At 42.4% G+C, this 15,739-nt stretch overlaps 2 protein-coding genes across 2 annotated transcripts in view; one reads left to right on the top strand and one right to left on the bottom strand.

Annotated features, from left to right (window-relative positions):
* Positions 1-175: 175 nt before the first annotated feature.
* c4h1orf198 (chromosome 4 C1orf198 homolog) lies at positions 176-3,036 on the bottom strand. The gene is made up of 4 exons (XM_021600434.2): positions 2,605-3,036; positions 1,708-1,758; positions 915-1,601; positions 176-700 (listed from the first exon to the last, which is right to left on the bottom strand). Exons 1-4 carry the CDS (start codon positions 2,908-2,910, stop codon positions 644-646), a joined length of 1,101 nt encoding a protein of 366 aa, XP_021456109.1. The 5' UTR covers positions 2,911-3,036; the 3' UTR covers positions 176-643.
* An 83-nt stretch (positions 3,037-3,119) lies between these two features.
* Positions 3,120-15,739, top strand: part of igf2r (insulin-like growth factor 2 receptor) — a 32,965-nt gene continuing 20,345 nt past the window's right edge. The window contains exons 1-17 of the mRNA XM_021600432.2: positions 3,120-3,743; positions 4,943-5,082; positions 10,304-10,428; positions 10,957-11,055; positions 11,577-11,709; positions 11,821-11,932; positions 12,124-12,229; positions 12,430-12,589; positions 12,792-12,987; positions 13,100-13,203; positions 13,350-13,511; positions 13,741-13,887; positions 14,100-14,249; positions 14,403-14,540; positions 14,654-14,804; positions 14,987-15,164; positions 15,313-15,428. Of these exons, the coding sequence (XP_021456107.2) occupies positions 3,601-3,743; positions 4,943-5,082; positions 10,304-10,428; positions 10,957-11,055; positions 11,577-11,709; positions 11,821-11,932; positions 12,124-12,229; positions 12,430-12,589; positions 12,792-12,987; positions 13,100-13,203; positions 13,350-13,511; positions 13,741-13,887; positions 14,100-14,249; positions 14,403-14,540; positions 14,654-14,804; positions 14,987-15,164; positions 15,313-15,428 (2,360 nt within the window). The 5' untranslated portion in view covers positions 3,120-3,600. The remainder of the gene's footprint in view (positions 3,744-4,942; positions 5,083-10,303; positions 10,429-10,956; positions 11,056-11,576; positions 11,710-11,820; positions 11,933-12,123; positions 12,230-12,429; positions 12,590-12,791; positions 12,988-13,099; positions 13,204-13,349; positions 13,512-13,740; positions 13,888-14,099; positions 14,250-14,402; positions 14,541-14,653; positions 14,805-14,986; positions 15,165-15,312; positions 15,429-15,739) is intronic.

The raw sequence follows: 15,739 nt of genomic DNA, 5'->3' as shown, positions 1-15,739 counted from the left end.
AGGGCAAGGGAAGTTCTGTTGAAACGTTTGCCCTTTGCAATAATTTATAGTTCACAGTTGATTCTCTATTTGTGGATTTAGAGATTCTCTCAACTGAACCCACAAGTTTTCTGCTGCCACATGGTGGACTGATATTGTCACCGTGTCTAAAAATAATTTCATCCCTGAACAATGACCTGGTTCCATTTAATTTATTTGCTTTGAATCTGTGTTTTCAAAATGCATGAGTGCAATATAGCATATTATGATACAATGAATATACTTTACATACAAAATTCAGTAAAATAGTACTCTCTAGTATTGTAAAATGGTTGTAGATCTACATTGCAAGTGGTATAAATCACTTAACATGCTGGCTTACCTAAACATACCAATTTGAGTGCTTCTCATTAGTGTACACTACTGTAATGCTTAGCACTAATACAAGGTCTGAGTAATAAAGGTAGAGAAACAGTTGAAAGGTGGGGGATCTGGCAGTGGGGAAACAAAAGCACGCATGTAGTGAGATATGCCATAACAAGCCATTTTAAGATAAATAGACATGGTCAGTTCAATAGTTGGCTTTTCATAAAATGGTGATCACAAGGGTCCTTCTAGTGTTGAGTTGATCCAGTCACTCAAGTTGTGTTGCTTGAAGCTGCTGTTACCAGTTGTCAAGAAAGTCAAATCCGGTCTTCAGGAGGTTACTGCTGGTATTAAACTGGTAAGAGAAAATCTCAATTAGAACTGCGCACACAACTTGAAGTAAATATACTATGTAACATGTTATTTCAATGTTGTTAGTAGAGTAATTAGACTGCTAATACACAGGTAAGTGCTGTTGCCAATTTTTATGGATCAAAATATCTTTGATCAGTTTTAACATTTATATTTTAGTCATTCAGTGGACGCAATAGGTTGTTCCAGAAACTCACCTGAGCGAAGGTGGGACTGGTTGCCAGTTGAGACTCAGTCTGAGCAGCAGCCTTTTCCTCTCGGTCTCTGGCAGTGTTGCCTGAGCGGGCAGGGGACTTGGTGGGCAGCCCCGGGGACTTGTTGGCCAGCCCTGAAGTGAAGACTTCCTCCACTGTGTTGCTGACTGAGGGGAGGGTGCTCTGAGCACGCTCCCAGCCAGCCACTGTGGATGACACACTGATAGGAGCAGGGGTAGGGGTCACGCTCATAGGGGTCACACTTATGGCTGTTAGGGGGGGCACACTGATGGGTACAGGGGGAGGAGGCGCAGGCGGCCTGGTGGCTCGCTGCTTGGTTACTCGTGGTGGAGGTGGAGTCTCCTCTGTCTCCTTGGGGGTGGGCTCCTGACGGAGATAAGAGGGCAGTGGCTTCTCCCCCTTCTCCAGGGACTTGATTTGGCTGGGGGTTAGGGAGTGGAAGTCTGCCTGTTCACCCTCCAGCCTGGATCTTTCAGCACTGATCTTCCAGAAGGAGGAGGACTCCTCTTTCCTGCCCAGGCCGAGGCTCTCGCCATTGGACACCTTGCTGCTCTGGGTCATCTTGCCCACCTGGCTGCACTGGGTGACTTTGCTTGGCTTGTAATCAGCTGTCGAAGAGGAGATGCCCTGCACCGATTCACCTGTTGTCAGGTTGAAGTCCAACTGGCTCTGTAAAATGAGGGGAGATGATGTGTTGACAGAAAATAAAATGTGTAGTCCTACATCAATTTAAGGTCATCTTGTGAATGATAGAAGAAAACACAGTCATACACACCTTGGTCTCCCAGGAGAATGGGGAAGAGTGCTCATCTTGCCAAGTTATGTCCTGAAATTGAACACAAAAACAGATGTTATCGTAAAAGTGTGATGATTCGTGATAAACCACTACTCTTCACACGCAGAAACAGTCTGCCAGTCAAATTACTGGATTATAGGACTGTACTATCTGGCTGTCTGAATATTTTGATAATCCAGCGAATTGAGTGCAAAACATAAATGTATATTTCCCCAGCTTTGTCAAAATCAGACAGCGCATGGTATCGTATAAATAATTATTCCATGGGGAAGGCAAAGACCATGATGAAAATTGCCATCTGATCCAACTCGCCCCCTTGCATTGTGTTGTTGGTGTGACGTTTACTACCAGCCCAAATATTCGTCGTGGCTAGCTAGCATGCTACTTTAGAGCACGTCTGACACGAATGTTGAATACAATTATATTTGAACTTTGTCTACGGTGATGGTCTTTCAGCTAGTCGAAATTAGACACATATCCACAGGAAATTGTTATTAAACCAACTTCAAAACGCGGGTACATTTATGTGGCAATCAAGATGTTTGCTCATGACCGAATGTAGATGCGCAAGATGTACATGCACGCGATGCATGCATACTAACAGGTGTTTAACATTGGTTTGTGCATGTGCCAGGTGATATAATATCCAAATGAAAATATTGTTTTACCCGACTTTTTAGAGCGCCAGACGGCCTACTGAACTTGACATTTCTGTCTCAAATGTCGAGCAGTTTACCACCAGCCCAAATATTCGTCGTGGCTAGTTAGCATGCTACTTTAGCCATTTTAACTAGCTGGAATCGTGCAAGAAAACGTAGCTAATTCTCTCAAATTAATATATGTGGCTACCAATGCAAATGGGGTAAAAGTCCATACCTCGTCACCAAAATGGACTATTTTCTGTCCAGTCTGAATGAGTAACTTAGGATAACAAATGACTTCTTCTCGGTCAACCCTATGCATAGCATATCGAGCACTAATATGGGGGTCCATCATTCCATTGTCGATTGCGCTGTCTTGTTCATTCGGTGTCATTTTCTCCCAATCGGATCCATGTCTCTCCTTGATGTTCTCCCTTTCTTGCATTATTTTCCTGGCCATGGAGTTGATGGATGAGAAATACTCCAACTTTTTCTGCTCCATCCTATGGACATCGGCCCCTTCCATCGAAGGCGCAGTCATTTCTCTACCAGCTGTACAGTACTCTCCGTGGGCGTTGAAATGGAGCAGTCATTGATGACGTTTGCATGTAAACATAAATCATTTCACGGATGTGCAAGCGCCATCTGGCGCCAGAAATAAACGATGCCCTATGTGCATTTTAGGATAGGAAGTAGTTTCTCAAAATCATTCATCGCAACAAACAGTGGATCATTTACAGCTACACCAAAGACAGATTTAGAAACTCTGCGGCTGAATTGCAGTTCAGAAATCTCGCTCTGTAGAAATGTTTGTTCTACGGTAGTCCATAAGGAGTAATAGCGATATCTAGTGTCCAGTTGGGCTAGTTCTACGGTAGGAATAAATAACACAATGGAAAAAGTGTAACAGCGCAACATCAAAGGCTGATGATGGACTGTCTAGTATTCATTTTGTTGCACTTTGAGAATACAAACAGAGCATAGATGACTTGTGATTTTAACCCCATTTCATATGGCTGTATTTTGGTTCCTCCAGACATTTGTTGTGCTCTAAATTCAAATATATGTTTTCACGATGACTCATGGAAGGTCATACCACGTGACGTCTTCTTTCGCGTGTTGAGTTTATCATGTGATTCACCTAGTTCCTTGTACGACGACCCGAGGACTTCTGCTGAATGATGTCGGACATTGTGCTCTAGAGTCTAGTTTCTAATACTGAATACAAAGCATGGACTCGCCGTGCAATTGGAACAAGGCTGTGCCTTGGAAAATCGTTGTAGCGTTACTTGTGTCGATCACAACGGTCCTGGTGACATTTCCCTCGGATACAACGGGCTCTGATGTCAGCCAGTGGTACCAAGACCTCTGCAGGTAAGGCACTGCTCGCTCTCATGGGAATAAACAAGGGCGTATAAAGCTTCTTAGCATATGGAAAGTCTATTTAGCAACAAACGCAGCTTATACAGCGCATTTGGAGTGATACATTACAATGTTTCTCTCTCTGTGTGTGTGTGTGTGTGTGTGTGTGTGTGTGTGTGTGTGTGTGTGTGTGTGTGTGTGTGTCTGTCCTATTCTATTGTCAGCAGCTCATCATCTGTTGTAACCCTAGTCACGAAACGTGGCGATGTCTTCAATTGTGTAGGCAACACCACGCACGTCTGACACGAATGTTGAATACAATTATATTTGAACTTTGTCTATTGTCTACGGTGATGGTCTTTCAGCTAGTCGAAATTAGACACATATCCACAGGAAATGGTTATTAAACCAACTTCAAAACGCGGGTATATTTATGTGGCAATCAAGATGTTTGCTCATGACCGAATGTAGACGCGCAAGATGTACATGCACGCGATGCATGCATACTAACAGGTGTTTAACATTGGTTTGTGCATGAGCCAGGTGATATAATATCCACATGAAAATATTGTTTACCCGACCTTTTAGAGCGTCAGTAGGCCTACTGAACTTGACATTTCTGTCTCAAATGTCGAGCAGCTGAAGGACAACCGGTAGAGTAAGTTCAAATGTAATTGTATTCAACATTCTATCTTGTAAGGCACATTCCCACGATTTTGCAGTGTATTGTTTGACTGTATCCAAGATCCAATTGGTATTAAAAGTCTGATTTATTAGACAAGCGTAGTTCCTGGTCCAGTTTTGACAAGGCAGTTTGGATAGAAAGGTGGTGTCTCTAGTCAGTTGGCTGATCAGGGAAGGTCATACCACGTGAGACACGTTTATGTATTTTGTATTGTGTAGTGAGTGATAGGTGGTTGTCTAGCCTGGCTATCTTGAAATGAATGCACTAGCTGTGGGTCCCTCTGGATGGGAGCATCTGCTAAATGACTAAATTGTGATGTAAATGTAGTGCTATGTATTTTATTTGTTGTGTTTGGACCCCAAGAAGAGTTTTTTTTTTTTTTTTTTTTTTTTCATATTTTGAGGACACATAGACAACTAAACAGTAAAATGTGTGCTTTGTGTAAGCTTTGAGATTGTGTGAATGTTTACAAAGGAATTCTACATCTGATTTATTTTTTTATTTTTTTTCTCCACTTTTGCTCAAGTTACAAATGGGAGGCTATAGACCGGGACAGCAAAGTGAAATACACACTGAAGCTCTGTGATTCCTCACCTAACACAGAATGTGGAGCCGGTAGTGCTGTCTGTGCCCGCAACCTCACCAGTCAAAAGAATCAGTCAGTGGGTGAGTATATTTAGGGACAGGAGTTTTCCCTGATAAGGTGATTTGGTCAGGACCAACAGGCCCTTGTCGCTCCTTAGAAGGCTCCAGAGTTTTTCCTGGTCTGGTATAATAATAATGTTTTCTTTTACTGCAAATGACTGTCCTATCATTCTTAAGTGTCATCAGTTGTTACCTTGATGATATAGAATGCATTACTATAGATTGAGCAAGATTTCAAAAGCAACTTTATTTATATAGGTGATTAAAACAACCTTTATTGTATTTAAAAGTGCAACTGTAAACTGTTATCCATTACTGCATTCAGCTAATATAACTAATAATCATAAAACTAACAATACAAAACAGTGTAATAATATTAATGTTGTAACAAGGAAACATGCTGACAGAACTTATACTTGGATAATTAAATAAATGTTTAATCTCCTCTCAGAATAACTAATCAACTTGCTTTTAGGGTTAGGGTTTAGAGTAGGGATGTCCCAAGGACCCCAGATAGCACTAACCCTCTTCCCGTATAGTGTCCGCGATGGTACCAATTCATGTTTTTGCAGGACACTTTCCATATGTCGGGTTGATTTGTAATCCATCATTTTTCTGGGTGGGTAACATGGGCCTGAATTTCGTAAAAGCCATCTCCTTTTTGGCAATGCAGTAAGCTGTGTTCATTTCAATTTCTATCTCAATTAGCTCTGCCTGTTGACCAGCTTGGGCTGCTACCTGTTTCATGTCAAATACGGCCTGGTAGTGTAGTTGCTCCCGCAAAAATTGGTTGCACTTTAAAGGACTGGCCCAAAGTCTAGTACAGGGCTCTGGCTCTGTCAGGAGGATGTGCTGATGGTTCATTAAGTGAGGTTGGCATCTGACGAGCTGCCCCGCTGACAAGGCAGAACGTTTTTCTGATGGAAAATAGATCACTGTAGGAGATGCTGCTGTCAGGACGCAGTAAGGGACAGCAGTAGCAACATGAGCACCTTGTCAGGATGGGCCTTAAAGGCTTCCAGTCAGATGCCAGTCAAGTCATAATGTCCTTTGATTCAGTTTGTTTGTTTCAGTGATGTGTCGGTTTAGTGCTGTTCCATGAAGGCACAATTTGTGATAAAGGACAAAGTATGCTTTAATGATTATATGTCAAGAGTAAGGTCTGGTCAGTGAAACAACTTAAAAGGCAGGCTACCTTTTAATGGGAGTTTATCTGATCAGACTGTTCCTCAATGATGACAGAAGCTTGGCTTTTCCTGTACTATTTGTAATGAATGTCATAAAATCCTCAAACTGAAAACACCTTATCCTCAGCTTTTGCTGTGAACAGAGGAAGCACTGATATCAAACTAATTGAATCACACAGATTGGTACTTAGCTTTGCTTCACTTTAGTGCTGATGTTGCTAAGCATTTCAGAGAAGTGGTTTTGCTCTTTCAGCTATAAATCTTTGGTGGTTTACATGGACTCATACACTTCTTTAAAGCTCAAATGAACCTGTATGAATGAATGTACATTTGTAAGAAGACCATGTCAGAGAACAGGGCTACTGGGCTAGACTATTCCAAAACATGATGACTATACGTCCCGGCCCGGGGCACTTGGTCATGACCTTCGCTCAGTGACAAATCAGTGGTAGAAACAGGAAGAAACAGTTGGGTTGTGTGACCTCATGATTAAAGTCTACATGCGATAAATGCCTGCAGCTGGTATGACACCATGGTCTCAACTCGACAATCTCTCAGTGTGAGAGTAGGACAGGAAGGGGATCTAATGCTGATAACTACTGTAGCGACTAACCTGTCTTTTGTGTAGAAATAATCAGAGGTTAAAGGTGAACCCAAGCAGCTGCCTGTTCACATGATTGTGACTTCATGCTATGGAACACAGAAGCACTGATAAGCATGGAACATAGAAATCCTCTCGCACAGCTTTGCTCTGAATTCCACCAGGTTGCTTCCATGCAGGCAATTGACCTTGCATAATATGTGTTGGAGTGGAGTGGCCTTTTTCATTCATTATTTGGAAGCATTAAACTTTCCGGCTAAAATAATACATGTCATAAAAATCTTTGTTAAATATCCTGAATCAAAATGTATGCAAATAATACATTATCTGATGAAGTTGCTTAAGAAAGTGGTATGAGACAGGGATGTCCTCTCTCTCCCTTCTTGCACTGGCAATTGAACCGCTTGCAGAAAGAATTAGACAGGACCCAAGCTTAACAGGTATCAGTATTGGTAAGCATGAATATAAACTAAACTTATTTGCCGACAATCTCCTGATATACGTGACTAATATTGTCAAGTCAATGCCTCCCCTTGTTAAATCATTTTCGAAATAGTCTAAAATATCAGGATATAAAATGTACGTGATTAAAAAATATATATTATAAGAAAAATAATTACTCATGACCTACAGCAATACTTTAAGTGGATCACAAAAAATATAAAATACATAGGATGCTTAATAAGGGACAACAAACAACCAAATATATAACAATGACTTTATCCCATTACTCAACAACACAAAAGCAGATCTAAATAAATTGAATAACCTCCAGATAAATCTTACAAGTAGAACAAATCTCTTTTAGAATGGAATGGCTCACAAAGTTTTATATTTATTACCCCATGAAGACATTCTTTTAAAAAGTATACTCGTCCATAACAAACTTCAAATGGGAAAATAAAACTCATACAATAAATAGGAAAGTTTTGCAAGTGGCTAAATCTGAGGGTGGTTTTAACCTTGCAGATTTCGAATTGTATCAAACTGCCACCCAAGGCTTTTACTTGTGATTTTATTGTTAAATGCACTAAAGATTAACCATGGGTATGTATTGATGATGCGCATGCTCATCCCCAGAATCTTTTCGCGTGTAGATTTTCAAAGAATGAAGCTAAGATAATTAACAACTTCACAGTTAACAACATGGAAGATAATGAAACGGATTTTACAAGAACCAATATCACTCCCTAAAAACACACCCCTATGGAACAATCCTTGGATAGCTTTTATGAATTTACCGATAAATTGGCCCACATGGAAAACTAAAGGCATAGAAACCGTTAATGACATGGTAATAGGAAAAACAATTTAAAGCTTCAATATTCAACTTTTTGGGCAGCTTGACCAAATTCACACAGAAATGTGAGTTATTGATCTGTCACTGTAATTGTAGCAACTCTAAAAAGCAGTATATATGTTCTATGTGCACTATTTCTATGCTTCCCGTTCTTATGTTTCGTTTTTTGTGTCTTTTACTTTCGGTTTTGAACACAAGCTATATTTCACAGCAGTTTAGAGCGTACAATGATTCTCTACACTATACATGCTGGTTTTGTGGCAAACTGTTATAATTTTTCCAACCAGGAAATGGTGGAGCAATTTCTGCATAGTGCACCTATAAATGTTGTAAATCATGATTTCGGCCTGAAAGCTTTTGGACATCAGAGCAATGTTGAGGGAATCCTATTTGGCTCCGATAAAGCTCCTCGTATCATACGTAAGATAAACAAAACCTTTCAGAGAGCCTATCCAACTGACAATCTCTTATAAAAAAAATATATATAAACTATTGGAATCAAGACTTAAAAATAACTGATATAGGCACAAAATGGAGGGAGTGTTGGAACATAACTAACGGAATTACAGTCAACGAAAATGTACTCTTAATCCAGTATAAACTAATGTATAGAATGTTTTATACAAATTCTACAGCACAACGGCAGAGTCATGTCTTAAGTGTAAAACTAACAATGACTCAATAATTCATGCCTTCTGGGAGTGCTATAAAGTCCAAAAGTTCTGGGTGGAGTTACAACGTTGGCTGTCAGAAGTTTTACAATGCAAGTTGACTTTTAATCCCTCTAACTGCGTATTTTAAGACATGGCATATGAGGGTGCAGTGATATACCCAATAGGGTAGACCATACTTTTCTCGTCAAGGATTTTGAAAAAAATTCTACTTCAAAAAACTGGAAATCAAATGATCACTACAACAGTGGATTAATCAAATTTAGTTGTATTTAAATACTGAAAAAAAATCTAGAACAATGCAATTTAAAGGAGAGAGAGTGCTACAACTACTGGAAAGTTCCAGGGGAAGGATGAGATGGAGTGTGGTTGTGAGATACGTGATGTGTATGCTTGCGGAGGGAACATGCGGGTTTGAGCAGGTGTGATGTCATTGAATTTAGTTGAAATTTGTGTGCGTCTGTTCATTGTCTTTTGTTGATGTATGGTTGTTATGGTTTGAGAAAAAAAATAGAAATAAAATTGAACAAAAAAATAATCTAGGTCACCTCTAGTAATTTATGTTACTGGGTCAGCTGAGTAGCAAATTGTCAGCTCCAGGCTCTGCTGAGTAGCTTTCGTTTATGACACGTCAGATATCTGATGATATATGAGCGATAAAGTATGGTGCAGCGAGCAGTAAGGGATTACAATGGAACCTGTGAGTGTGACCGTGTTCAATAACACAGAGGTGGATACAGTCACTGCTATCAAATTAGAGTACAATCAAATAAAAGCTAATAGCGGCGTCTGTTTATTCAGTACTATCTGGGACAAGCGGTAGAACATGTTTAAATAGACTAGCGATGGTTACCTACAGCTTTGCAGTTGGTGCTGCACCCTAAACCCCATCACCTATCCCTGAGAAGGAGTTTTCTGCTGTGAAAAGCAGTTAGTCCTTGCTGTATTCTGCCCCTGGGAAACAGAAAGTCCAGCCAATGTGGTTAGAGGGGAATAACTGGTTAGAACTGGTCATAAAGTTTGTTCTCTCTGCTCTGTTCTCTCTCCAGTTGGAGTTTAACTGTATGTATGGAGCCTGCCCAGGGGCCGGGCTGTTGGCAGACCAGACAGAGATAGGCAGTGTTGTCCAATGGGTCATATTCCCATGCTGTTTATCTCTCTGGGCTGTACACAGCCAGACAGCTCGGCAGAAAAAATGTCCTCAACTACTTAACCTCCCTGACCCTGTGCCGTAATGCTTTGACCCCACCACTGTAGGGACTGTGGGAGTTGGTGGAGGCTTCAGATTCAGTTGAAATCTGTATTAATCATCCGCTAGAAACCACTGGGAAAGTTCTGGGTTTTGGTGAACTGTTTGTTTTGTAGGTAGTGCAGTGTTCAGTATAGCCTACTGAAATAAATCCTTAAACAATTATATTACATCTTTTAGCGTTTGCATGTTTAAAGAGGCATTCGTTTCTCACTCATCCACTTCTATTTCCAGGTGTTCTGTCCTTGAAGAAGGTGACTGAGAGCAGCGTGATAGACTTCAACAGCACTGAGAAGTGCCCAGGCAGTAGTGGGACTAATGTCCAGAGCAGCATCAGTTTCCAGTGTGGGAAGACAATGGTAAAGTCACCCAGTCACACCTGTCATTACAAATGAAGAGTAGTCGTGGAAATGATACGTATTGAAGGCTGCTTATGAATTTCCTGTCAGATCACAGGTGTGGGTTTAGGTTGAGAAGGATTTTACCGCAAAGCATGTCTGTTCTTTGTCAGTCTGGTGGTGAAATGAAACTACACATACTGTGGTGGTCTCTTTTATTGAACATTTTTAAGTTCTCTCTAGAAACAGAAGCGTGAATGAAACATGATATTAAATAGCATACAGTGATGTAATATCTTTAGAATGAATACCTGGCCTGCCTATTGATAAGCAGTGGTGTGTAACCATGTGATTGCAGTATTGACAGTGATCATAGCTGGAATGGTAGCTTTGCAGCAGAACAAAAACAGTTATCATGGTAGCCCAGTTCCTCTAGTAGTAACTTCCTTGTATGTCATCACATGTATTGTAGCAGAGAGGAGATGAAACTAACTGTCATGTCATATGTCAACTAAAAACTATGTTTTTGCTCTTACCCCCCCCTCCCAGGGAACACCAGAGTTTGTAACTGTGGCCCAGTGTGTTCATTACTTTGAATGGAGAACATATGCAGCCTGCAAAAATAATAAATACAAGCCCGATAAAGAGGTATGTCTGAATAGTGAAGTGCAGCGGACACAACAGGATGTGTGTGTGTGTCACCTCTTAGTGGTTTGTATGCAGGCACGCGCGCGTGGCAGTGTGAGTCCACAGTGGTCTCCATGTGTGGGGGGAGGTGAGTCTGTGACAGGCACATTCTCCACTGTGGAAAAGTCCCTCGCTGTCTCTTGTGTATTTTTTATTTATTATTAAACCTTGATTTAACTAGGCAAGTCAGTTAAGAACACATTCTTATTTACAATGACAGCCACGGTTGACAGTGGGTTAACTGCCTTGACATATTTTTACCTTGTCAGTTTGGGGATTTTATCCAGCAACCTTTCGGTTACTGCCCCAATGCTCTAACCACTAGGCTACCTGTAGAGAGAGAAAAAAATAATAAAGAAATGTGTTTTCATTTAAATATCAACTCATTCCACTATTATATTGGACTTCAGTTACAGTATGTGCCAAAACACACTGAAACTCTTCCTGTCATGTTGTAATTCTACCTTTTTAACTCTGTCTAGGTCCCCTGCTATGTCTTTGACACGGATGGGAAAAAGCATGACCTGAACCCACTCATCAAACTCACAGATGGTTACCTGGTGGATGACTCCGATGATGAAGTTCACTTTTATATTAACATATGCAGAAGCCTAAGTACGTTTCTTTAATAGTAGTAATTATCTTATGATTCATTGAAGATGTTAGTGCCAGTGGTTTTTCTTATTGCTTCGTATTGTGGCAAAAATGGCTCTGCTTCCTCCCCAGACCGTCCAGGGAGCCTCTGCCCCGCGGGCTCTGCTGCCTGCCTGACCACCAGCAAGGGCTCCTTCAGCATGGGCCTACCCACCACCCAGCTAGAGCTGGAATCCAGTGACAGGTATAGCCATGCTAATGCTAACCTGTCCACGCACAAAGACCATGCTTACCGCTAGCTAGCATCCTCTGTCTCTAGCGTACCTCAAGCTTGATAATTGCTGTGCGACCTTCATGCTGACCGGTTATCGACCGGCCCCAGAGCTGCGTTGCCTTTCTGAATGGCTGATTTCTCTCTTTTTCTCACCGTGCCAGATTGAGGCTGCGATACGAGGAAGCCCCGGACAGCACGCCGGACTTCTGCAGCGGCCACACCCCTGCTGTCACCATCACCTTCATCTGCCCCTCACGCAGGCAGGAGGTAAGAGAGACCTGGGTGTCTGACCCGTGGGATCATCCATTGATCAAACCATACTATTCATCATACTACAGAATTAACACATAGAATAGTGGTAATTCATCAAATATAAATATGCTCCACATGTCAACCTACATGTATTTAAGTACAATATCTCCTTAATTTTTGTTGTGTGTGTGAGACCTTTGACCTTGTCATTACAGGGTAATGACCCCAAGATGACAGCCAAGTCCAACTGCAGGTATGAGGTAGAGTGGGTGACGGAGTATGCTTGCCACAGAGACTACCTAGAGAGTCACAACTGCACCCTGACCAGCAAGCAGCACGACATCAACATAGACCTCACCCACCTCACCCTTGGCTGTGAGTCCGCCCAGCCCCACACACAGGCTTTGCGAAACATTTGACAACGCAATGCAATGCTATGCATAATCATGTGACCTTTCTAATTCTCACTGACTCTGGCTAATTCAATTCACAGTTGAAGCCAGTTCCTCTAACAGTGAATGATAACGTGTTGAGATACACACAACTAATATCAGTGTGTCACGTTCTGTGTGTGTAGCTACAGACGCCCCCTATATGGCTGAGGCCAAGAGCAGCGATGGGAAGGACAACTATTTCTACTACCTGAATGTGTGCGGGGAAATCAAGGCAGGAGAGTGCGGTGGCGACCCGCACTATGTGTCCGCTTGCCAAATCAAAGCAACGGGAGATCAAAGCAAAAAGATAGCTGGGAGATACCACAATCAAACACTAAGGTTGTTTTAATAGGAATACATATTTCCTCTTCATCTCTCGCCATCTCAGCTTGTCTCTCCTTCTCTTTGTAATTTGGAACATTACTCAACGTTTTGTTTCGCTCTATCCCAGGTACTCCGATGGCGACCTGACACTGATCTATCCAGATGGGAGCAGGTGCAGCTCTGGCTTTCAGCGCATGACCATCATCAACTTTGAGTGCAACAAAACAGCGGGTGAGCATAACCCATAGCATGCCGAAGGAGAAAAGGCCCTTTTTTAAATGAACAATACTTTCTTCCGTAGAGGTCACTCGCCTAAGTCTTACCCATCACATTCTCATTATTCCTCTTCCTCATTTCCTCATTTGTGTGATTCACAGGAAACGACGGCAGAGGCTCGCCTGTGTTTGCTGGTGAAACAGACTGCACCTATTACTTTGACTGGCAGACGGCTTCCGCCTGTGTCAAGGAGGAGGAGGATCTACTCTGCAGGGTCAGCCAGTATAAACACTATGACCTGTCCCCCTTAACACGCTACCCTGGTAAGATGGAGTCCTGGTTAATCTCTATTCACAGAGCGATGTTGCATGGGCTGTAGCAGACATGGTACTAAAACGTTGAGTTGAACATCATTATTTATGAATGTAAATGCCCAGGACCTGACTTCCAATTTTACATTTGAAGTGAAAGTGATCCGAGCCCTAACACATTTAAATATGGAGGTTAAACCACCCACGTAACATCCTGTTCGTGGTGTTATCTGTCTTTCAGAGTCTGAGTCGGCCCAGAACTGGGAGGCTGTGGACGCCAACGCCTCCAAGTCAGACAAAATGCGCTTCTACGTCAACGTGTGTCACAAAGTCCTCCAGCAGGGGGCCACCACTACATGCCCTGAGGACGCTGCCATCTGCGCCGTGGGTAAGTCTGGAGAAGATCTGGGTCTGTTTTCATAAAGCATCTCAGAGTTGGAGTGCTGATCTAGGATCAGTTTAGCCATTTAAATGATGAAAGAACAGGGGGACCCGATCAGTTCTCCTACTCTGAGACGCTAATCTATACACAGCGTTCTATCAAATCTGAGAAACAAAGATATTTGTTGTCCTTAACATGTATTCAAACCTCTCTTTTAGGAAAAGAAAAAGTTGTCAGCTTGGGAAAATTCCTCACCTCCCCGACAAAAAGAAATGACAGCAACGACATACGCCTGGTCTACACAGAGGGAGATGAATGTAGGAAGGACATGAAAGTGAAGAGCATCATGATTCTGAAATGCAAGCCAGGTGAGTGTTAGATAGACTTGTAAGTTAGCTGCAGAGTTGAAGGTGAACAAGGAAGTGCCTGAAAGTGGAGCTAGCTAGCGTTCAGTCTACTTGTTCAACTCCTCCTAACTTTCTTTGTGTGCCCCCCCCCAACCCTCCTGTCCTCCTATCCAGGTGATCTAGAGAGTGCTCCCATCATGCGGCACATGTCCAGTGATGGCTGTGTGTATGAGTTTGAGTGGTACACGGCTGCAGCCTGTGTTATGTCCAGGACAGTCGGGGACAACTGCAAGGTGGAAGACCCCCAAGCTGGTAGGTCACACGGACCCACTGGACCCAGATGCCTACCAGCGATGGTGATATGATACACTATTGGCTGTTTAATGCAATAATACTACTCACTCTCTTTTGTCTTTTCTCTACAGGATTCTCATTTGACCTGTCCCCCTTGTCTAAACCTGGAGGAGGCTTTTACAATCTGTCCAACGGAGATTATGACTACTTCCTTAATGTCTGTGGCTCTGTCACTGCAGCCAAATGCCCTCTGAAAGCCGGGGTCTGTCAGGTGGACCAGAGGCATGTTTTATCATACTAAATAAATCCTTATGAATATAGAGGAGGTGGACATGCCCACTAACAGTAGTAGGAAAAGCTTGTATCTGGGCTTTGTAAATGTGCTTTAGAGTTCTGACGAATGTTTGAGGTGGACTGAATGTTTTAGCTTATGTTCTTCTGTTTGGTGTGTCTGTCTGCTACAGTGGCTCTAACTCATGGAGCCTGGGGGAGTTTAACTCTCAGCTGTCCTACTATGACGGGATGATCAAGCTGTCCTACAGCAACGGCTCTCGGTACAACAACGTGCAGCACACACTGCGCTCCACCATGATCTCATTCCTCTGTGACCGAGAGGCCGGCGCCGGCAAGCCTGAGTTCCAGGTACTGATTGGGTCCTGTCATGTGCTGCTGACAGAGCTCATCCAATCTCTAATAAGTAGCTCCTCGTATGGTTCACTTATGCGGTGATTAAACTGTAAAATCATTTACCATGAATATACCACTTTCATAACCATATTGATCCTCACAGGTTGAGGACAAGTACACCTATAACTTCAGGTGGTATACATCCTACGCCTGCCCAGAGAGGCCACATGAGTGTGTGGTGACAGACCCCAACACACTGGACCAGTATGACCTGTCCAGGTGAGACCCCTGCACAAGGATATGTTATGACTAGAGCCGGGAATCTTCCCGAACCATAAAGCTTGATCTGGAAAAACTCCAGGTATAGACAGTAACCACGTTTACATGCACACTAATATCCCGTTATTATTCGGGTTACTCAAGTATTCTGTTTTTGAGTTGATGCATATAATCATCATATCCCATTTACAGTAACCTGAAAAAGCTTGTATCCTGGTTATGAGAAACCTGGATAAGATGCCTGGGATATGCTATCTTAAACGGGATACTGTGGCATGTAAACATCTTGTTTTTCGCCGTCTGAACAGGCT

Source organism: Oncorhynchus mykiss, chromosome 4 (genome assembly GCF_013265735.2).
Source record: "Oncorhynchus mykiss isolate Arlee chromosome 4, USDA_OmykA_1.1, whole genome shotgun sequence".
Lineage (NCBI taxonomy): Eukaryota > Metazoa > Chordata > Actinopteri > Salmoniformes > Salmonidae > Oncorhynchus > Oncorhynchus mykiss.
Note: the sequence above shows the minus strand (reverse complement) of the source record. Positions and strands in the feature narration are given on the sequence as shown.

Bases quoted from the DNA above. Each gene is read 5' to 3' on its own strand.
- c4h1orf198 (XM_021600434.2), bottom strand. From the start codon at position 2,910: ATGACTGCGCCTTCGATGGAAGGGGCCGATGTCCATAGGATGGAGCAG. The intron at 1,759-2,604 runs GTATGGACTTTT...GTTCAATTTCAG, and splicing joins TAGTCCATTTTGGTGACGAG to GACATAACTTGGCAAGATGA. The intron at 1,602-1,707 runs GTGTGTATGACT...CTCATTTTACAG, and splicing joins CATTCTCCTGGGAGACCAAG to AGCCAGTTGGACTTCAACCT.